The sequence below is a fragment of the Oryctolagus cuniculus genome, chromosome 7 (genome assembly GCF_051225735.1).
Source record: "Oryctolagus cuniculus isolate XC-2025 breed Fujian yellow rabbit chromosome 7, ASM5122573v1, whole genome shotgun sequence".
NCBI classification, from domain to species: Eukaryota; Metazoa; Chordata; class Mammalia; order Lagomorpha; family Leporidae; genus Oryctolagus; species Oryctolagus cuniculus.
The window spans coordinates 62,359,670-62,383,736 of NC_142873.1; the positions used below are offsets into that span (position 1 = coordinate 62,359,670).

General features: G+C 42.4%; 1 protein-coding gene and 1 pseudogene across 3 annotated transcripts in view; both read right to left on the minus strand.

The window, feature by feature from the left end:
* EEIG2 (EEIG family member 2) overlaps positions 1 to 24,067 on the minus strand; it is a 78,439-nt gene that overhangs the window by 36,070 nt on the left and 18,302 nt on the right. For both annotated transcript variants that reach the window (XM_002715816.6, XM_089300256.1), the window contains exons 2-3: positions 17,210 to 17,330; positions 8,008 to 8,037 (exon numbers count right to left, since the gene is read on the minus strand). In XM_002715816.6, coding sequence (XP_002715862.4) covers positions 8,008 to 8,037; positions 17,210 to 17,330 — 151 coding nt within the window. The remainder of the gene's footprint in view (positions 1 to 8,007; positions 8,038 to 17,209; positions 17,331 to 24,067) is intronic.
* Positions 11,682 to 14,506, minus strand: LOC138850300 (large ribosomal subunit protein eL8 pseudogene; annotated as a pseudogene). The gene is made up of 2 exons (XR_016236793.1): positions 14,480 to 14,506; positions 11,682 to 14,394 (listed from the first exon to the last, which is right to left on the minus strand). The product of XR_016236793.1 is annotated as a large ribosomal subunit protein eL8 pseudogene (transcript).

A 24,067-nucleotide genomic window follows, 5' to 3' on the forward strand; every position in this document is an offset into this window, starting at 1 on the left:
TTCAGATCAAACCCATTCCTCCTCATTATTACTACCCAGGTTTGGTCTTCATTTTCTGCAGCTACAAAACATTGCTCTACAGTTTTCTTTTGATATGGCTCAACTCTATTTCTTATTTCCAGGTGGTACAATGAATCAATATCATTCTACCATCATTTTTAGAACAAACTAAGTCTACTCCATATCATAGTTTATAAAGTCTTTTATTGACAGCAACAAAAGAATGGAACGTGCAATTAAGTATATCTGTGAATATGTAATAAAAAGCATTATGTATTTCAACACTACTGAGATTTTAAGCTGTTTAAGATTTTTTTTTTTTGACAGGCAGAGTGGACAGTGAGAGAGAAAGAGAGAGAAAGGTCTTCCTTTTGCTGTTGGTTCACCCTCCAATGGCCGCCGCGGCCGGCGCGCTGCGGCCGGCGCACCGCGCTGATCCGATGGCAGGAGCCAGGAGCCAGGTGCTTTTCCTGGTCTCCCATGGGGTGCAGGGCCCAAGCACCTGGGCCATCCTCCACTGCACTCCCTGGCCACAGCAGAGAGCTGGCCTGGAAGAGGGGCAACCGGGACAGAATCTGGCGCCCCCACCGGGACTAGAACCCGGTGTGTCTAGGCTTCTCTGATCATCCTAAAACATGGTCCTCTTCTCTCCTTTATGCTGTAGCTGTCACCCTACACCTCTACCCCATACCTGCCCTATCTTTCTCTTTTGTTATCATCATAATATGGATACACATATTTACTATTTATTTTGCTTACTGGCTGATCCTCAACCTCACATAAGAATATAAACTCTGCAAAGGCAGGGAGTTTTGCTTGTTTTGTTCTATATCCCTAGGACTTAGATTAGTGCCAGAAAAAATGCCTGGCACATGGTAGGCACCTCAGGTAAGGATATTTCAAAAAGCTGTGGAAAAACAGAATTATAAAATATGAAGGCTCTTCAAGAAGTTCATGAAAATGCATATTATGGGAAAACTATGCATGAGGTACTTTCCAGTGGTGGGCAGTTGGCACAGTGGTTAAGATGCTGACTGGGACCCCTGCATCCCATATCAGAGTGCCTGTATTTGAGTCTCCATTCCAGCTTCCTCATATTGTGCACCTTGGGAGGCAGGAATGATGGCTCAAGTACTTGGGTCCCTGTCACATATATAGGAGACCTCACTTGAGTTCTAGCCTCCTGGCTTTAGCTTGGCCCAGCCTTAGCTGTTGCAGGCATTTTTGGGAGTGAACCAATGGAGAGGTTTGTTTCAGTTAAATAAAAATAAACATTTAATACCATTTTCCATGAAAATTTTAGAGTACCCTCATACATATTTTCTGAATTAAAAAACTGTCCATTGGTTTATTATCCACTGGGATATTGCTAGTATTATTGTGTCACTAAGTTTAAAGATCAGAAAAAACTGATCAATCTGTTTTGAACTGCATGTTGTATCCCCCAAAACTCCCAGGTTGAACTCTAACACTCATTAGGATGGTATTAGGTGATAGCTGGGGCTTTGGGAGGTAACTAGGTAAAAGAATAGAGCCTTTATGAATGGATTAATGCCTTTTTTTTTTTTTTTTGACAGGCAGAGTTAGACAGTGAGAGAGAGACAGAGAGAAAGGTACTTGGGGTACCGGCTAGCTTTAATTTTCTTCACCATCTTTTGGAGGGAGGCACCATAATGAGTACTTTTAGCCATGTTGTCCCACTTAAGTCTGAGTCTAGAGAGGATAATATGCGTTTTGATGTTCTTCAGAGAATTAACTAATCTTGGAATAGTCCTATCTCACATCTACTTGCTTTGTTACTTGTAGTCAAGACCATCCTGTTCTTGCAATCAACTGGACTCTGGGAAGTTAGGTAGATGTGGTGCTTAGAATTAGTGCCCAGGCTATCAGCATGGATGACTTGACTGATGGGGACACCAGTCACAGAGACTGGAAATACAGTATATAGGTTTCTAGTGCCTTAGGCTGTATATCTTTTATTCAAGATGCTTAAGATTGGAAATGTTTTTGGTATTTTGGAATATTTGCACATACATAAAGAGCTATCTTGGGGGTTGGACCCCAGTCTAAACATGAAATTCATTTATGTTTCTTACATACCTTACACACATAGCCTGAATGTAATTTAATATTTTGAAATATTTTTGTGTATGAAACAAGGTTTGTGTGCACTGAGCCACCAGAAAGTGAAGGTGTCACTATCTCAGCCAACCATGTGGTTGTTAGGAATCACTATCATTCCTGACTCTAAACTTTTTTTTTTTTTTAAAGATTTATTTATTTATTTGAATGGAAGAGTTAGAAAGAGAGAGGAAGAAGGAGAGGGAGAGGGGGAGAGAGGGAGGGGGGAGAGAGAGGGAGGGAGGGAGGAAGGGAGGGAGGGAGGGAGGGAGGGAGGGGGTGAGAGAGAGAGAGAGAGAGAGAGAGAGAGATATCTTCCATCTGCTGGTTTACTTCCAAAATGGCTTCAAAGGCTGAGGCTGAGCCAAGCAGAAACCAGGAGCCTGGAACTCCATCCAGGTCTCCCACGTGGGTGGCAGGGGTGCAAGTACTTGCGCCACCTTCTGCTCTTTCCCAGGCACATTACTAAGGAGCTGGATCCAAAGTGGAGTAGATGGGACTTGAACTGGTGCCCACATGGGATGCTGGCTTCACACATGACAGCACCGGGGCCAACAATCATTCTCTTTCTTATACTTCTTCATAAATAAATATGTAAGAGTAAAAATATGGGACCCTATTAATACAGTGAAAAAAATAACATGTTCAGGGTAATTGGGAAGGACACCAGCATCACCAGCAATAACAAACAGGTGGCTTTCAGTACCCACCTATGATGCTGTATTTTGATGAAACAGCTATTATGCACTGAATGAGTATTTTGTTCTTCTAAGTGAGGATAAACATCAGAACAACTGAGGGACTGGGAAGTGGGTTTTCTAGGTATGAAGAATTCTGCTGGATGGCTTTTAAAAGTGTTTCCTTCAGAGTCATCTGCCTCATTAATAACGGTTTTTGACTTCATTTTATAAACTGACATAATATCTTGCTTTGCTGTGAATGCACACAGCTCTCGTCCTCCAATAAGCCTGTCACACTTCTACTATGTTGCCTACAGGCCTGGTTTCTGCAGCATCACCATCACCTTCAGCATTAGTACTACCACATTCAGGACCAATTAGGCTATTTCATCATTGGCTAATAATGAACAATGCAGCCTCATTATCAGTGCTAAAAACTTTTGATATTCACTTCTTTTAACTTACTGATGGACTAGGAAGATACTCCCTTTGAAAACCTGCCAGATCCACACCTCTGTTCACTGTTTCTAGTATGCTGTTCAAAACAGTGCTAATATATATTTAAATTTTGCAGGAATCATCACTATTTTTTTTTTTTGACAGGCAGAGTGGACAGTGAGAGAGAGAGAGAGACAGAGAGAAAGGTCTTCCTTTGCCGTTGGTTCACCCTCCAATGGCTGGCCTGAAAGAGGGGCGCCGGATTCTGTCCCGACTGGGACCAGAACCCGGTGTGCCAGCGCCGCAAGGCGGAGGATTAGCCTAGTGAGCCACGGCACCGGCCCTTCCATCACTATTTTTAAAATTTTAATTTGAAAGATGCATGGTGGTGGTGGGGGGGGGAGAAAGATCGAGAGAGAGAGAGAGAGAGAGGGAATCGATCAAGAGATCTCCCATCCATTAGTTCACTCCACAAAAGACTACAATAGCTAGGGCTGGGCTAGGCCAAAGCTAGGAGCTTGGAACCCAATCTGTGCTTCCCACATGGGTGCCAGGGATGCAACTACTTGAATCATCACCTGGCGTCTCCCAGGGTGTGCGTTAGGAGGAAGCTGGAATTGGAGGCAGAGTCAGGACTCCAACCCAGGCACTCCTAAATGGGATGCGGGTACCCAAAAGCATCTTAACACTGTGTCAAACATCTGCCCCTAAACATTAGTTTTTATGAGAATTTCAGCTGGAGGATGAGCAGAACAGTTTTCAAGGAATAACGAAGTCTTGCAGTCATCATCTAGTTCAGCTTCCTTGCAATGAACATAAGATGTTGGTACGAAGTGCTTATGAAACCAATCAGAAAAGACATTCCTGATGGTCCATGCCTATCTAAAACCACAATAATGCATTGGTAAGAAATTCATTCTTTCAAAAGTGTGAGGAAGCAAGCTTCTGCCTATCACAGCAAGTTTACAGCTGTGCCTGCTGCATTAGCACATCCCAGTTATGCAGTCCTTTGCATCCTGAATTCCTGCAGAGGCTGTTTCATCAGCTGTAGTCAGAGCTTTTCTGGGGCAATAACACAAAAAAAGTGTTTCATCAGCATTACAGACTTGTCCTGGTGTCAGATTTTCATCAATGACGACTTTAGCAAACTGGTTAATGACTCTTTCTCTTGCTTCTTTATCAGCAGATACTTTATCACCAACAGAAAATGAATGCCTTTTCTTTTCTTTTTTTTTTTTTTTTTTAAGATGTATTTATTTGAAAGTCAGAGTTACACAGAGAGAGGAGAGGCAGAGAGAGAGAGAGAGGAGAGAGAGAGAGAGAGAGAGAGAGAGAGAGAGAGAGTCTTCCATCTGATGGTTCACTCCCCAATTGGCCACAACAGCTGGAGCTGCGCTGATCCGAAGGCAGGAGCCAGGAGCTTCTTCTGGGTCTCCCACACGGGTGCAGGGGCCCAAGGACTTGGTCCATCTTCTACTACTTTCCTAGGCTATAGCAGAGAGCTGGATCGGATGCGGAGCAGCCAGGACTCGAACCGGTGCACATATGGGAAGCCAGTGCTTCAGGTCAGGGCATTAACCCACTGTGCCACAGCGCCAGCCCTGAATGCCTTGTCTTTTCTTAAATTTCTGCATCCAGCCTGTTGAACATGCACAGCTCCCTTTGGTTTTTCAGTATAGTGTGACAGACCTTTGCCTGTTACATGCTCAGCATACTGTACAAGTGGCAGGTGTTTACTGCAACAATGACAGATCCACTTTCTCAACAACGATCAACATCTTACTTTTTAACTTTGTGCAGTGTTTTTCTTCTTCTTTTAAAAAAGATTTATTTATTTGAAAGGCAGAGCTACAGAGAAACTGAGGCAGAGAGGGAGAGAGAGGTCTTCCATCCGTTGGTTCACTTCCCAAATGGTAGTAATGGCCAAAGCTGGTCCGGTCCAAAGCAAGGAGCTTCTTCCAGGTCTCCCGTGTGGGTACAGGACTTGGGCCATCTTCCACTACTTTCCCAGGCCATAGCAGAGAGCTGGATCAGATGTGGAACAGCCGAGACTCGAACTGGTGCCCATATGGGATGCTGGCACTGCAGGTGGAAGCTTTACCCACTACATCACAGTGCTGGCTCCTGTGCAGTGTTCTTCTATTTTTCATTAATTTCATATCATCACTTTCAGCACTGAACGTCAATAGTTTCTCCTGTTTCTTTTGGTCATATGTGGGGGTCATTTCAATAACACACTCTTCTAAAAGATGTTTCACTGGAGGAGCCGGCGCTGTGGCTCACTTGGTTAATCCTCCGCCTGTGGTGCTGGCATACCATATGGGCGCAGGTTCTAGTCCTAGTTGCTCCTCTTTCAGTCCAGCTCTCTGCTGTGGCCTGGGAAGGCAGTGGAGGATGGCCCAAGTGCTTGGGCCCCTGTACCTACATAGGAGACTGGGAGGAGGCTCTTGGCTTCGGATCGGCGTAGCTCTGGCTGCAGCAGTCATTTGGAGGGTGAACCAATGGAAGGCCTTTCTCTCTGTCTCTCTCTCACTGTCTAACTCTGTCAAATAAAATAAGAAAAAAGATTTATTAAAAAACAAAACAAAACAAAAAAAGATGTTTCACTTGATGGGGCCAGTGCTGTGGCACAGCAGGTAAAGTCACCGCCTGCAGTACCAGCATCCCACATGGGCATCGGTTCGAGTTCCGGATGCTCTACTTCTGATTCAGATCTCTGCTATGGCCTGGGAAAGCAGTAGCAGATGGTCCAAGTCCTTAGGCCCTTGCACCCACGTGGAAGACCCAGAAGAAGCTCCTGGCTCCTGGCTTTCAACCAACCCAGCTTTGGCCACTGTTGCCATTTGGGGAATGAACCAGTGGATGGAAGACACCTCTCTCTCTCTCTCTCTCTCTGTGTGTGTGTGTGTGTGCTTGCACGCGCGCTTCAGCCTCTCTGTAGCTCTGACTTTCAAATAAATAAATAAAAATTAAAACAAAGATATTTCACTCTTACACCGATGTCTAGTTTCTCCAACAGCTTGCCTTTCTGTGCTACAGATGAATATAAACTTTTCCCCTGTTACTTATCACTGTTACTCAAAGGGATACCTGCAGGTCCTTTTGATATTTTCAGTAACATATTTACACCACACAACACAGAATAAGCAAAAAACAGACAAAAAAAATCAGTGAGTAACACATGTAGGCCTTGGTCCCATGCTGGGAAATCTGCCATTGCCATGCCAGCCTGCACATGTACCATTTTATTGCCCTTTTGCATATGTGTTTGCATGCAGGAAACTGGGCATACATGGAAAAGATACACTGTAGATGAAGGAAGCTGAGGTCTTCTTTTTGCTTTGGGAGATACTAAGTAAATAGTGTGATACCCTTGTGGATTTAAAAAAACAGCTTTATTTTTATTATTTTTTTCATTGTATTTGAAAGGCATTGAGACAGAGAGACAAACAGAGAAAGAGAGAGAGAGAGGGATCTTCCATCCATCAGTTCATTCCCCAAATGCCTACATCAGCCAGGTTTGAGTCAGGCTGAAGCCAGCAGCCTGGAACCCCATCCTAGTCTCCCGCATGGGTGGCAGGGGCCCAAGAACTTCAGACATCTGCTGCTGCTTTCTCAAGAACATTCACAGGGTGCTGGATGAGAAGTGGAATTCCATGACTTGAACCAGCATTCATATGGGATGATAGTGCTAATCTTCTGTGCCACAGTGCTGCCTCCTCCATTTTAATTTTTTAAAAATGTATGTAAGAGGCAGAGAGACAAGGGAGGGAGAGAGACAGAGTTTTTTTTTCCCAACTGTGAGTTCATTCTGCAAAGGCATTCAATGACTGGGACCAGGCTGGTCCAAAGCTGTGAGCCAAGAACTCAACCTGGCTCTCCCACATACAGGAGCCCACCTACATAAATCAAGATTGCTGCCTGCCCCCATCCCCTGGAATCCGCACCAGCAGGAAGCTGGGATCAGGTGCTGGAGCAGGGAATTGTATGCAGGAACATTAATGTTGGGTATGGCAGCCTAATCAACATCTTATACCCTAGGCCAAGTGACCATTTTTGTGCCTGTGTTTTGATTGATATCCATCATAGGAATTCAGGTGTGGAATTTTCCACCTGTGGTATAATCTCAGCACTCAAAAAGTTCTAGATTTTGGTCAACAGCCAACCAGCCTGAATGTGCCTGATTTTATTTGCTCTCAGAAGCCACGCAGGGTTGGGCCTGGCTAGCTAGCATCTGGATGAGAGACTGCCTGGAAATATTAGGTGCTGTAGGCTTTAAAAATTTTTTGAATTTTTGACATTCACCTTTGAGGTAAGAGATGCTCATGCAATATTGTTATTACAAATTCTTTCTATTCAGAAAAAGATGAGCACATTTATTAGAAATTCTACATAGCTAGTAAAAGTAACAAAGGACAACAGAGTACTAAGAGAGCACAGAGGGGTCCTCCTATATTGGGAAGAGGTAGGTACCAGAATACTCCCCGGGTGACACTGTTTAAATGATCGGCTCCCTATAGATTAATGCAAGCCACAGCTCATCCTCTCTAGGGAAGCTGAAATGAAAGAATGACATCCTTTGATCAGTATTAGGATGACTATGCCTATAAGTTATTGTCAGATTCAATTGTTCAGCTTCCAAGTTGCTTTAGTTAAAAACAGCCAAGATTTCACAACAACTAGAAGAGAAAATCATTTCATTTTTAAGTCTATAAATAGCAATGAGTGATACTGTAAGTTCCAAAAGAATTAAAGAACACTTACTTACCTTTGCATATGCTTTTCCACCTTTTAATTCCTGCCAAGGAGAAAAAAAAACACTGTAAGGATATAATATAAAGGTTTACAATTAAAGGCATGTCAAATCATTCAGAAGTAGAATTTATATGTTGGCACATATTATAGACAGTAAGATTCTGATGATCCTAAATCCAACTATTTGGACTCCCATAACATCTCCAAAATTATCAGAACTTCTATTTATTTTATTTTTTAAGAAAGCTTTTGTTTAATGAATACAAATTTAATAGGTATAGCTTTAGGAGCATAGCGGCTCTTCCCACCATACCCACCCTCCCACCCACATTCCCATCCCACCTCTTACTCCCTCTTCCATCCAATTCTTCATTAAGATTTATTTTTACTTATTTTTATATACAGAAGACCAACTCTATACTAAGTAAAGATTTCAACAGTTTGCACCCACAAAGACATACAAAGTATAAAGTACTGTTTGAAGACAAGTTTTACAGTTAATTCTCATAGCACAACTCCTTAAGGACAGAGGTCCTACATGGGGATTGAGTGCACAGTGATTCCTGTTGTTGATTTAACAATTGACACTCTTATGTATGACATCAGTGATCGTCCGAGGCTCTTGTCATGAGCTGCCAAGGCTATGGAAGCCTTTTGAGTCCACAAGTTCTGTCAGTATTTAGACAGGGCCATAAGCAAAGAGTCAAAGGGATCACACAAACAAGACTAGTGTCTGCTAATACTAAATGATAGAATCAAAAAGGGAGAGAATGACCCATCATGGGAAGCGGGATACACAGCAGACTCATAGAATGGCAGATGTCCTAAACAGCACTCTGGCCTCAGAATCAGCCCTTAAGGAATTCAGATCTGGCTGAAGAGCCCATGAGAGTATTTTAGGCATGGAAAGCCAAGACACCCTGGAAAAAAAAAAAAGACCTAAATGGAAGATCTCTGCGAGTGAGATCCCAGTGGAAAGAACAGGGCCATCAAAGAAGGAGGTACCTTTCTCTGAAGGGAGGAGAGAACTTCCACTTTGACTATGACCCTGTCGGAATAAGATCGAAGTCGGCGAACTCAAAAGGCTTCCATAGCCTTGGCAACTCATGACTAGAGCCTAGGGAGATTACTGACGCCATAAACAAGAGTGTCAAATTGTTAAGTCAACAACAGGAGTCACTGTGTACTTACTTCTCATGTGGGATCTGTCCTTAGTGTGTTGTCCAATGTAAAGTAATGCTATAATACTGAAACAGTATTTTACACTTTGTGTTTCTGTGTGGGTGCAAACTGATGAAATCTTTACTTAATATATACTAAATCAATCTTTTGTATATAAAGAGAATTGAAAATGAATCTTGGGCCGGCGCTGCAGCTCACTAGGCTAATCCTCTGCCTTGTGGCACCGGCACCACGGGTTCTAGTTCCGGTCGGGGCGCCGGATTCTGTCCCGGTGCCCCTCTTCCAGGCCAGCTCTCTGCTGTGGCCCGGGAGTGCAGTGGAGGATGGCCCAAGTACTTGGGCCCTGTACCCCATGGGAGACCAGGATAAGTACCTGGCTCCTGCCATCGGATCAGCACGGTGCGCTGGCCGCAGCACACCGGCCACAGCGGCCATTGGAGGGTGAACCAACGGCAAAGGAAGACCTTTCTCTCTGTCTCTCTCTCTCACTGTCCACTCTGCCTGTCCAAAAAAAAAAAAAAATATGAATCTTGATGTGAATGGAATGGGAGAGGGAGCGGGAGATGGGAGGGGTGTGAGTGGGAGGGAAATTATGGGGGGGGGAGCCATTGTAATCCATTAACTGTACTTTGGAAATTTATATTTACTAAATAAAAAAGAAAAAAAAAAGAATGTCTATTGGGGCCAGTGCTGTGGCAAAGCAAGTAAAGCCACTGCCTGCAGTGATGGCATCCCACATGGGCTCCTCTTCAAGTCCTGGCTGTTCCACTTCCAATCTCTGCTATGGCCTGGGAAAGCAGCAGAAGATGGCCCAAGTCCTTGGGTCCCTGAACCCTCGTTGGAGACCCAGAAGAAGATCCTGGCTTTGGATTGGTGCAGCTCCAGCTGTTGCAGCCATCTGAGGAGTGAACCAGCAGACTGAAGACCTCGATCTCTCTCTCTTTCTGCCTCTCTGTAACTCTCCCTTTAAAATGAATAAATCTTTAAAAAAGGTCTATTTATTTATTTTGGTTATTTGAAAGACAGAGAGAGATCTTCCATATACTGATTCATTTTCCAAATGGCTGCAACAGCCAGGGCTGGGTCAGGCTGTCACCGTGAGCCAGGAACTGCCCCCAGGTCTCCCATGTAGGTAGTAGAAGCTCAAGTACTTGTGTCATCATCTGTGCCTTCAGACAAATTAGCAGGAAGCTGGAAGAGAAGTGGAGGCAGGATTTGATTCCAAGTACTCTGATATGAGATGTGGGCACCCCAAGCCATGGTTTCATGTATTGTGTTACAACACCCTGCCCCCTCTACTAACTTGTAAAACACGCTTGGAATTGTCTCTTATCTTTCTTTCATAATCAGATACATAATGCATTACCTATCATTCCCATCTTTAGAACAGTGAAATTAAATGAACTGAGAAGCAATCTATATGAACTCTTACTGTTCACGAATACTCCCTGCTCTTCCCTTTTGCTGCCCCAATGATGCCAGACGTGGCCATACCACTAGATCTACCCTGTTAAGAATGATCAAATCTTTCTTCATTGCTAAGTCACCAACATATTCCTTAATATCCCCCTTCAATAAACAAACAAAACCTCCTTCAGAAAATCCTTGTGTCTAGCTGATTCTTCTTTTTGCTTTCCTCTAAAGCCAAACTGCTCAAAAGATTTATCTGTGTTTGCTGTGCCTCACTTTCTCATTCAGACGGGTTTTGGTCTTGACTTTCCCTCTGTCTTAAATCTTAAGAATACAAATGATCTGATTTGTTAAAGCCACAGGTTGTCTTCATGCTCTTTACCTCTCAGTAGCAGAATGCTAGCTGAACTCTAATTTTCATTTCTTCCTCCATAGAAACAGACTCCTCTACCTTTACTTGAGCATCTGATTGCCCGAATGAATGCCCTTCTGTGTGTTATAATACATGCTAAAACATAAGTGTTTCTCCCTAGACCCACAGCCACCCAGGTGGTTGGCCTCTCCAGTTTGTCCTCCTCAGTAGCAGAAGTGATATTATGGAAGATCACATTTCTCTTTATAAAAATCCTCCAATGGACTCCCAATTAAGAATAAAATATACACTCTTTTACCAAGGCCATAAAAGCCCAGATGGACCTGGGATGTCCACCCTTATCACCAAGAACTTCCTCTGTTAGTGTTTCCCATGCTTCAGCCAGCCTGGTCATCTGTCATTTAAATATCACAATACTTTTGAATCTGTTGTCTTTTATGAGGTTTAGAAGAATTTCAGCCACAAACTCTCTTCTCCTTCTGTGGCCCAATTACATGTACATTAGACTTTTATACTGTTTTCTACATGTCATATATTTTTTTCCTGTACATTCCACCCTTTACCTCCATGATTTAATCTGAGTATTTTCTCCTTATTTTTCAACTTATCAATGTTCTCTTCAGTTGTGGCAAACCTGTTATTAAATCCATTCATTGAGGTTTTTCATATAATAGCTTTAAATTTTAGAAAATGCATTCTTTCAGTTCTAGAATTTAATCGCTTATTTTTTTTTTTTTTTTTTTTTTTTGGACAGACAGGCAGAGTGGACAGTGAGAGAGAGAGAGAGACAGAGAGAAAGGTCTTCCTTTGCTATTGGTTCACCCTCCAAGGGCCGCAGCGGCCAGCGCACTGCGGCCAGCGCACCGCACTGATCCAATGGCAGGAACCAGGTGTTTCTCCTGGTCTCCCATGCGGGTGCAGGGCCCAAGCACTTGGGCCATCCTCCACTGCACTCCCTGGCCACAGCAGAGAGCCGGCCTGGAAGGGGGGCAACCGGGACAGAATCCGGCGCCCTGACCGGGACTAGAACCCGTGGTGCTGGTGCCACAAGGTGGAGGATTAGCCTAGTGAGCCGCGGCGCCGGCCTTTTTTTTTTTTTTTTTTTTTAATTGCTTGTTTCTAGTTCTTTGATGAAATTTTCCTCTTGCTCACTAATCAGTTATTGTAAAATTATCTTTGACGTTTCCAAAATCTGTATCTTTCATGATCTGTTTTTGTCATCTATTTTTTTAATTTGATTTCTGATCATGCAGTCATGTCTCACAGGAATTGTATATGAAAACTGGAAGCAATAACTTGAGGCTCAGAGTGATGTTTCTGTCAGAGAAGATACAGATTTGCATCTGGCAAGTAGTAAGGTAGATGCAGATTAAATCTCATTCAAGAAGTGACTGAGCAGATGGGAAGCTGGAGTTTAGTCTTTGTAAGGGCTGCTGTATACAAAATACTCCTCCTAGGTAAATACTCTTAGAGAGCTCAAACTGAAAGCTTAGGCCATTTACTAGCAATTCCCCCTCTCCTTATTGGGCGCTGGGCTCTATTTTTGTCTCTTTAGTTCTGTGAGATTGTTGTAATTTCAGCTCAGCTTCTTTGCCACTCAACCATTCCTTACAAGCCAACAAATGCTTTGTGGATAAAAGCAATTCCAAATACCAGGCTCATCTCTTTATGCTCACCTTTATGGATTCTAAGTCCCTTAGGTCCTTACTACCTTGGTACCTTTTATTTTTTTGATACTACTTTATTTATTTATTGTTTTTTCCCAAAGAAACTTTTTATTTACGAATACAAACTTCATGCATTTCCTTGGTACCTTCTGATGCATTCAAGAAGCTGTTGATATTTTTTCTAGCTTCTCTGGTTATTCTTAGAGAGAGGGATGGTCTGCAATAAGCTAGTCCTTTAATTTCAGAACAAATCTCCAGGTTTATTCTACTCTTAGGGCTTGGTATGGGTTGAATTGTGTCTCCCCTCCCCTCAAAAGGTAGGCTGAAGTCTTGATTTCCAGTGCTTTTAGAGGTAATCAAGTTAAATGAGATCCTAATGCAACATGACTGCTGTCCTAATAGGAGGAGGAAATTTGGACAGACCGATACACAGAAGTGAAGATGATGTGATGATACAAAGGGAGAAGACAGTTGTGGAAATGGAGTGATGTATTTGCAAGTCAAAGAATGCCTGAGACCACTGGAAACTGGAAAGAGATGAATGTTTCCTCTCCAAGAGCGCCCTCAACCAGAAAGTACAGTCCTTAAGGGTAGGAACTCATTCCAGCTCCCACTGTCATGCCAGTGCCTAGATCAGTATCTGACACAATGCACTGAAGGTACTCCCAGATCTGCTGACAGGTGACTGTTTCCCTGTGTCTTTGGCAACAGTGTATATTATCAAACTTTTTAATCTTTGGCAAATTTACAGGTAAAAAACTGCTATCCTTTGTAGTTTTAATTTATATGTATGAGATTGAGTATATTTCTTATTTGCTTAAAAGCTATTTGCACTTTCTTTTTTATGGAATGTGTATTCTGTGTCTCTTGTCTATTTTTCTTTCTTTCTTTCTTTTTTTTTCTTTTTTCTTTTCTTTTTTTTTTTTTTTTTGAGAATCTTTATTACTCTGTACAGGGAATTCAACAGTGTACATTTATCTAAGCTTTTTGGCAAGTTCTCTAGTCTTGGTCTTTTCCAGCTTGGCAATGACAACCACAGATCTGGGAGCCAAGACGCTGCATCCCCAGCGACGGTGAATCACACTGTATCTGTCACTGGGATTGGTCCTGATGGCTTCCACCACCTGCCAGAGTCACTCTGTGTTCCGAGTTCACTTGCGTGAAGACGACAGTGGTGCAAATCTTCCTGTGATCAGATTCCCTGGCTGGGCCTTTCCCTTGAAGATGTAGCAAGGAACCCCCACCTTACAACACAGGGTGGACAAGAAGACAACTGACTCGATGAGATCCACGTCACGTGCAATCATCACCAGCTGTGCCTTCTTACTCTCCACCAAGATAGTGACAGGCAGTCTGGGTGGGGATGTCTCCTTTTTCTAGCAGCTTTCTTCTTGGGCTGGACCAGCAGCCTCTGCTTCTTTTGTTTCATCTCTGGCCTGTACCCAAGGGTCAGTTTCAGCAGCTGAGTAGCTGTCTGGCAGTCCAGGGCCTGGATGAACTGGTTAATGTCAGGAGGCACCTTCAGCCACTTACACAGGATGGCCCTCTACCGCTGCAGCTGGTACTTCCACCTGGGGCCACCTGACAAAATGGATGAGGTCCCTCTTGGCTGGATGTCCTGTCCAATGCCAAAGTTCTCAGACCTTTTCTCAAACAGAAGCTTTACCATCTTCTGGACTCCCTGCTTCTTCATGACAGCAGAGGCCGGGACCACCTTCTTCCTCTTGGCCCCGTCCAATGCCTCTGTGCCAGGTGAAGCAGGATTCTCCTAGCACTGGGTAGAGCTGGGGAGCTGCACCACTGTGCCCAGAGAAGGATGGCAGCAAATGGAGCCCAGACCCAAATCCCCTTGCCTGTTTTTCTAAAGGGTTGTTCATCATTTTCTTATTGATTTATTTGAAGATGCTCTTCTTATACTAAAGAAATTAGTTGTTTGATGTCATTATAGTATTTTTTTTAAATGGTTTACTTATTTATTTGAAAGGAGAATTATAAAGAGGCAGAGGCAGAGAGAGAAGAGAGAGAGGTCTTCTATCTACTGGTTCACTCCCCAAATGGCTACAATGGCTAGAGCTGAGCTGATCTGAAGCCAGGAGCCTGGAGGTTCTTCCAGGTCTCCCACGTGGGTACAGGAGCCCAAGGACTTGGGCCATTTTCCACTGCTTCCCCAGGCCATAGCAGACAGCTGGATCAGAAGTGGAGCAGCTGGGACTCAAACCAGTGCCCATATGGAATGCTGGCACTGCAGATGGCAGCTTAACCCACTAAGTCACAGTGCTAGCCCCTATAGTATTTTTTTTTTTTTTTTTTTGGACAGGCAGAGTGGACAGTGAGAGAGAGAGACACAGAGAAAGGTCTTCCTTTGCCGTTGGTTCACCCTCCAATGGCCGCCGCGGCCGGTGCACCGCGCTAATCTGATGGCAGGAGCCAGGTACTTATCCTGGTCTCCCATGGGGTGCAAGGCCCAAGTACTTTGGGCCATCCTCCACTGCACTCCCTGGCCACAGCAGAGAGCTGGCCTGGAAGAGGGGCAACCGGGACAGAATCCGGCGCCCGACCGGGACTAGAACCTGTGGTGCCGGCGCCGCAAGGCGGAAGATTAGCCTAGTGAGCCGTGGCGCCGGCCTATAGTATTTTTTAATACATTTTCTTTATTTTTTTTAAAAGAAAGGTGAAAGGAAAGAAAGAAGGAAGGAAACGCTTATAGTATTTTTTTGTAAAGCATAAAATATACACTTGAGGTTGTTAATTTGTCAAAATGGCTTCTCATTTGTTTATTTGAAATGCAGAGTTTACAGAGAGAGAGAGAGAGACAGAGATATAGAGACAGAGGGAGAGAGATATATAAATAGGCAGAAAGAGAGAGATATCCTTCATCTGCTGGGTCACTCCCCAAATGGCCACAATGGCTGGAACTGGGCCAGCAGAAGCTAGGAGCTTCATCTGTGTGTCCCATATGGGGGTAGAAGCCCAAGGATTTGGGGACTTGGGGCCATCTTCCACTGCTTTCCCAGGCACATTATTAGGGATCTGGGACGCCAACTGTGCCCATATAGGATGCCAACATTGCAGGCGGCAGCTTTATCCACTATGCTGGGTCCGGCTTCTCAATTTTAATATAACTTAGGAAGAATTAGGTAGAAAAAGGTCAATAAATACTGCCATTTAGTCAAACATAGTAGAGACCACTATCGGTTCACCAATATCCATTCTCCCCTTTAATGTTAGGACCTGTTGGTCACCCAGCAAAGATGACATTCAGTATCTCCTTTCCAGTTTGGTGCAGCTACGTGGCTAATTCAAAGATTGACAGACATATCATCTTTCAAAGTCATGATTAGAACCCACTTAAAAATGGTTTCAGCATTTGGTTGGAAGCAGCAGCAACCAAGGTAAGAGAGGGAAGAAGACAGAACACTTTACTTTTATGCCAGCTAATTCCTTCATCTCCAGGAAGAAGCAACTATTATATCTTTACTTGGATGAGGAGACAGATTTAAAAAGTCAGAAAGATTTCCCAGGGTCTTTGGATTAATAAGTAGCACCTCTGAGATTCAAACCCGGTTGGTCAAAGTCCTGACTGCTCTACTTCCAATACAGCTTCCTGCTAATGTGCCTGGGAATGCAGTGGAAGATGACCTGTGTACTTGGGCTCCTGCCATTCATGTGGGAGACCAGATAGAGTTTCATGCTCCTGGCTTCTGCCTGGCCCAACCTTAGTCACTGTGGCCATTTGGGGAGTAAACCAGTGGATGGAAGACCCCTCTCTCCCTCTCTCTCTGTAATTATGCTTTTCAAATTAATAAATAAAAATCTTTAAAAATTTGAAATTTATTTTCTTACTGTGTTTATATTTATTCTAAATCTTTCTCCATTTAATTTTTGATAATATATACACATTTTAGCTTGATAATTTTCAAAGTGTATATAAAATGTGAAACATAGAGTTTACATTTTAAAGCTGGTCGTTTAATTTACTAGTAGTGGTGAGTAATAGATTACTGTTTTTTATCCAAAAAATGCAAGATCACATACTTATGTTGGTCATATGAAACTGTCGCCTTTGTAGATTATTGGTAATATGCCTCAACCTAATATATGAAAAAAAATGTATATACAAAAAAAGACACAGATTTGCAATCTGAAAGATTTGTGTTTGAGTTCCTACTTGACTATTTATTAGCTCTGCAAATATGGGCAAGTAATTTAACCTTTCTGAACTCTGGTTTTTGTGAAAACGGGGAAAATAATACCTAATACCTAATTTTAGGTTGTTGTTATACAGACTCAGAACTATGTCTAACAAAAAATAGGACTTTATACATGGCAGAGTATAGATCTATAGACATAAAGACTAGTACAGATGAGGTTAATACATGTAAGTTCAGTGACAGTGAGATGAAGCTCCTCAGATAATATTTTGATTTTTAATTTCAGCATATTTGCCACAGTAATTTCAATTATTGCTATAAGTGTGAAGATAAATTACATATCACATATTCTAACAATAAAGATAAAACAGAGGTAAATAAAGTGTGGTTTCTGAAAGAGGAGAAGTGGTAGACTTTTTTTTTTTTTTTTACCTTCCTCACAGACACTCTGTAGATACAAGGATCCAGAATGCCCGTGGTGGCACTTGCACTCATTTTGCACATAAATGAGAACTTCTTTCTCCAGTGAACACAGTTTGCTTGTACCACTTCCCTAAAAGGGGGAAAAATGATCCAATTAATTATTATTGATGACATATTATAAACACACATATATATTTCAGTCATCTGTAATACAAAAATGATATTAAAAGCCAGTATTTGGAAATGGGAAGAGGAAGAAAACAAATTATTAACAATCTGATCTGAAAATCTTTGGAAGGTTTTAATCATGCACAAGGAAGATAAAAAGATACCAAAAAGAGTGAATCTATAAATTCAATCAATATAAACTGATGCTGTACTATTTATTTATTTAAAGATCTATTTAAGAGCAAAGTTACAGGTAGAGAGGGAAAGGCAGAGAGAGAGGTCATCAACCTCCCCAAATGGCCACAACAGCCAGAGCTGGAGCCAGGAGCCTCCTCCAGGTCTCCCACGTGGGTGCAGGGGTCCAAGCGCTCGGGCCATCTGCTACTGCTTTCCCAGGCCATGGGCAGAGAGCTAGATGGGAAGTGGAGCAGTTGGGACTCAAACAGGTGCCCATATGGGATGTTGGTGCTGCAGGCGGAGATCCAGCCTATACGCCACAGTGCTGGCCCCAGATGCTCCACTATTTGACAATGTAATTGAGGTCTCACTAGTTAGCACACAATGTACACCTATTTTAAGTGTGTTGGGTATCTGCTAGATGTTTAAAATAGAAGAGGGAAGAACAGAGTACATAACCTTGTATGGCTTATGCTTACAGTTAGTGCAAAGGGACAGAAATATAAACACTTATTCTAAGTATAAACAAATATTTATTCTGAGATGAGCTATATTAATCTTACTCCAGTGACAAACACAACAGGAGCTACCATTTACTAAGAGTTTGAAACATGCTCATTAATCTCAGCACCACTCTAGGAGGAAGCTGGGATCTTACTTCATAGATAAGGAAAACGAAGTCCAAGGACAGAAGTTAGACACAAATGATCATTTAGGTAGAAAGTAGCAGAACAGGCATTCAACACAAGGCTTGTTCAGCTGTAAAGCTTGTCCACAAACAGAAATCTGCATTTTTTCCCCAACAACTTCACTTTTTCAAGTTTCCATGAACATGGTGTTTTCTCTACCATTCTGTATAGGCAGAAGAGGGCTTAGGTTTAGAAAAGAAGAATTACTCCCCTAATAAAGAAAGAAAAGAAAGATGATGCAGATTTAAAGAAAGGAAAAGAGAAAGGAAAGAGCCCAGGCTGCGTGGTTTTCATTTTCTTAGGAAAGGAGTTATGTGCAGTCACTGCCATGGAGTGACTGATGGGACTGAAAATTTAGACAAAGGCTGAGGACAGGAAAAACGGCTGCAGTAAATGTGATAAAGGGTCAACTTGTAGCTGCCTCAGTAAGTAAACTGAATTTGTATTAGGATGAGTTAGCATTTACGGATCTCTTCATCAATATACAGAAAACCAAGAATAGGAATTGCAAACAAGACAAAACAAAACAAAACAAAACCAAGTATGTGTTTGCATGTGGCATGTGCAGGTGTGTTTACTTACATACATATAAACAGATACAGAAATGGAAGAGGAAGGAGTGTATTTTATCACGTTTCACTATGGTAATTTTAGCCATTTAATGTTTTGTCATTAGGAGCCCTTAGCGATTTAATGAATTATAGTATAAAGAGTATATGTTATGTGTTACAGGAAACTTTCCATTGAAATCCAGGAGGGGTGCATTTTATTGGTATGGTCACAGCCTAGGCAGAATGAGAGTTATCTGGCAAAGGATGGATCTGGAGGTACCCATCAGGCAATCTGAGGCATCCCCAGCAAGAAAAGCAGTAGCTAATCTGTACACTCAAAACTAAGTTTCTTAAAAAAAAAGTATTGAATAATAATGAAAACAATAAGTAACAAAAAAGACAGGATTGTTTTTAATGTTGCTTCCCTCCTAATATCTCTTGGCCTTAAGACTTGCTGAAGACATCAGCCACAGCCTCTGGAGCTCCCCCAGAACATATGCAGATGTACTCCAGGTGTGTTCCGAGCTTCAAGGCAGTTGACTGCTCCTGTCACTGAGACCCCTGATGTATGATCAGAAAACCAAAAGCAACACTTAAAAAACCTGTTATTTCATGCTTGTTATAAAATTCTTTGGAAACTTCTAGTTAAATATGGCAGGTTGATTGCATGTATTAGCCTCTGCTCCATCCCCCAAAACTCACTACAAAACGGGATTATCTCAATAGACAGAATCATACAGGAGACAAAAAAATGAGTGGCCAGGGCCAAAAAAGTGGAAACTGGTTTAGCGTACTAAAGAAATCTGAGTTTTACACTGGTAATGCCGAAAGCTAGGGGCAGGGATCTTAAATTGCTTTTCAAATAGAATAATGTGGAGACAAAGGTAGGGGGCTTGACTGGAAACCGTTTTATTAACCTGCCAACTATCAGATCCTCTCCCTGACTCTCACAGAAGACAGATGTGCTCTCCTTACAAGGAAAACAGGGACCTCTGACTGCCTGGTTCGAGAGCAGGTATCAGAAATAACAAATAGCACAAGGGCACAGTGCGGGGAGTGACTGCTGAACGCTGAGACTTCCAGCCTCCTTCCCCGCTCCTGGCTCCTCACACTCCTGGAGTCAGGCATATATATATCAACATGTGGGAAGAATATTCTCCGGGGAACTCAGCCAGCCTCAAAGGAAAGAGATGGATGTTGATAATTTCCAAAAAAATAGCCCTGCCAGCTCACCCTACAGAAAACACCTGAGATGATAAGCTCCTCCTCAACGGCTAGAGCCATAGGTAATTACGAGCAGACACCGCAGCAAGGCCTCTTTGGCAGGGGCCAAAATGAAAAGAAATGTTGACTTCAACAAAACAGAGCCTATGCTGGAAGAGAAAAATCCTCAGAGAGAGAACAACAAAGAGACTGCATGTATCAAAAAGAACAGAATGCTATAAACAAAGAACATACAATGGCACTAAAAAGTGCTCACATGGGCCAGTGCTGTGAGATCTTTCTCTCTGTCTCTCTCACTGTCTAACTCTATCTGTCAAAAAAAAAAAAAAAAAAAAAAAAAAAAAAAAAAAAAAAAGTGCTCACAGAAACCAGAGCTATTAGGCTATTAGGCTCGAAGTTGTTTGTCATTCTAGTCTGACTCCACCCTTCTTCCTGGCCCAGGAAGAAGACCTTTATGGACTTGCATCAGTCAGGATCTCTTTTCTCTACAGGCACAAACACCAGAAGCACGGAGGAAAGCAAAGTTCATCCAGTTGCTCTCTTACTCCTTCCCCGTTAGGTCATGTGATGGGACTGCAGGTTCCCACAATATGCTCTGTAGTGCTCAGACTCCACACAGTGTGCATTTACAGCTTTGTTAAAATAAAAAAACAAATTAACAAACTGAAAAGCGTTATCAAGTACTAAATAATCTGAAAATGGAAACAAAAGTGTTTAACACTGTAAGCCATACTTTCTAATTGCTTAAAAAAACCCATAGGAACTTCTTTATTTTTAAAAAATATTTTTAATTTATTTAAAGGGAACAGACTTCATATATTTCATATATACAGTTTTAAGAATATAATGATATTTCCCAACCTCTTTCCCTCACTTCCACTCTCTTCTCCTTCATTATCTTTTAATTTTTGTGATGACATACTTTCAGTTTACTCTATAATTACAAACTTATTGTAAATGCAGTGAAAATTTTAAATAAATGCAGTACAAAATTTCATATATTCATGAAAATTTTGAAACATAGATAAGAGTTACTGATATGAAAATGAAGTGTATATTCTTATTTTTTTCTGTCTAATATGTGAAAATTAGATGGTACCTTAGAATGTTATCAAGGCAATTAATCTACAAATTATATCCTAAGTATCAAACATATCTATTAATACTCACTGCAAAGCCCTAAAACCTCACTTTATGATCTGTCACTTCCCAGAATAACAGTAAATCCTTGACAATACTAACTATAGAAATACATCTTGGATTTTCATGTAGTTTGAAATACCCTTTTAATATAGCAGCTTTTAAACACCAACGAGTACATGCTATCATTTGCACAATGATATGCAATAGAGGGCAGCTTTTGCCTGAATAACAAAAATTAGAATAAATTAACTGAACTACTAATGCTGAGTGTTTCTCTTACAAAACCAAATGAAGGCAGGTGTGTTATGGGGCAGTGGGTTTAGATGCTGTTAGGACACCTGTATCTTCTACCAGAGTGCCAGTTTGAGTTCCAGCTCTCCAGTTCCAACCCAGCTTTCTGCTAATGTGACAGAGAGGTAGCAAATTATGGCCCAAGTACTTGGGTCTCTGCCACCCATGTGGAAGACCTGGATGGAGTGCCTGGTTCCTGGCTCTGGCTTGGCCTAGCTATGGCTATTGTAGGTATTTGGGGAGTGAACTAGTGGAGAAAGATCTCTCTCTCTCTCTCTCTGCTTCTGCCTTTCAAATAAATAAATAAATATTTTAAAAAATGAGCAGGAAAGAAATATTTGCAGAAATACTTATCTAGTTCAATTATAAAGTACAAGATGCCAACGTTAAGTCTGGTGGGCTAAGAATAGAGATTAAGAATTTTAAGCACAGTATTACAAACATGAGGGAATAACTGAAATTATAGTGTAGAACAGAGAGGAGAATAATCTTTTTCCCACATTTTATTTATTTGGTAGAGAGAGAGAGACACACACACACAGAGATCTTTCACCTGTCGGTTCACTTCTCAAATAACCACAATAGCTGGGGCTGGACCAGGCTGAATCCACAAGTCCAAAACTCAATCCTGAGTCACCCACGTGGGTATCAAGGAGCCAAATACTTGAGCCATAACCTGCAGCCTCCCAGGGTAGGTATTAGCAGGAATGCTGGATTGAAATGGAGCAGCTGAGAGTAAAATCAGGCACTATGAAAACAGGATGTGGACATCTCAGGCTGGGACTTTAACCACTGTGCCACACATCCAACTCTAAGAGAACAATTTTTTTTTTAAGGTTTATTTATTTATCTGAAAGGCTAAGTGACAGGGAGAGGGAGACACACACACAGAGAAAAAGAAAGAGAAAGAGAAAACTCCTCTTTTTTTTTTTTTTAAGATTTTATTTATTTATTTGAGAGGTAGAGTTACAGACAGTGAAGAGAGAGAGAGATAGAGAGAGGTCTTCCTTCTGTTGGCTCACTCCCCAGATGGCCACAATGGCTAGAGCAGCACCAATTTGAAGCCAGGAGCCAGGAGCCTCTTTTAGGTCTCCCATGTGGGTGCAGGGGCCGAAGGGCTCGGGCCATCTTCCACTGCTTTCCCAGGACATAGCAGAGAGCTGGATTGGAAGAGGAACAGCTGGGACTAGAACCAGCACCCATATGGGATGCCGGTGGTGCAGTCAGAGGATTAACTTACTGTGCCAGGGAGCTAGCTGGTCCCAAGAGAACTCCTTTTAAAATACAGATTTGATGTCTGTTTAAACTCCTTCACTGCTTCCTTATATCTTACAGGGTTAAAATCAGCTTCCTAATGGCCTCTCCATGATTAATTTTCTACTTCACTCTATGTCCCACAGTGCCTTACGCTATTTCCTATGTGTATGCCTTTGTTCACACTTCCTTTTGCTTCTATGTCGAATGCTCTCCCTCCCAACTTCCCATATCAGTTTGATTCTAACTCATTTAGTTCAGGACCTGCCTCCTCGGAGAATCTTTTCTCTATTTAGCATTCAGTGGGAAGCCTGGTGTCCTCCCATTGCCACCCTAGAGCAGGTTACCTGGGGTGGGGGTGTGGAGTGGGTGGGGAGGCTGGGAGGAGTTAGCCCAGTTGGCTTGCTCCAACATGCCATTCACTTCTCATCCCCTAGGACAGGGTCCTAATTCCCTTTCTCCTTGTCTTGTTTCTGGCAGACTCTCCTGTGTGTTTAAATATATTTCAAGTGAATAAATATTCTATTTATTTATTGAAAAGCAGAGTGACAGCAGTAGGGGGACAGGCACATGCATGCACCAGAGGGAGAGAGTGAGAGAGGGAGAGAGAGTTGGGGAGGGAGCGAGAGAGTGTGTCTTCCATCTGCTGGTTCACTCCACAAATGGCCACTATGGTTGTGCCTGAGCAAGGCAAAAGTCAGAAGTGAGGAACTCCACCTGGGTTTCCCATGTGGGTGGCAGGGGCCCATGCACTTGGGCCATCTTCCACTGCTTTCCCATGCACATTAGCAGGGAGCTGGATCATAGCAGCCAGGACTCCAACTAGTGCTCCAGTATGGGATGTTGGTGTTGCAAGCAGTGGCTTAACCCACTGCACCACAACACCAGTTCCATTATAAGTGAATTTTAAAAATTTGTGGGAGCAGGCATTTGGTCTAGTGATAAAGATGCTGGTTAAGATGCCTACTTCCCATATTGGAGTACTTGGGTTAGATGCTGGGCTCCTGCTCCTGATTCCAGCTTCCCAGGATGCAGATCCTGGGAGGCAGAACTTGATGATTCAAGTGGTTGGGCCCCTGCTATTCCTGTGGGAGACCTCGACTGAGTTCCCAATTCCTGACTTCAGACTGGCCCAGTCCTGTATGTTGCTGGTATCTGGGGAGTGAACCAGTGGATGGGAGCATGTGCTCTCTGTCTGTCTACCCATCTATCTCTCTCAGATAAATAAAAATGCATAAGCTTTAACATTTGCTGACTATGCACTTTCTTAATAAAAACTATAATCTTTTTAGTTTTGTAACACTAAAATAATGGTACTGAATTACTGAACAATCTCTAAATAAAAAAGGCTTTGTTTATGCGCCTAAGGC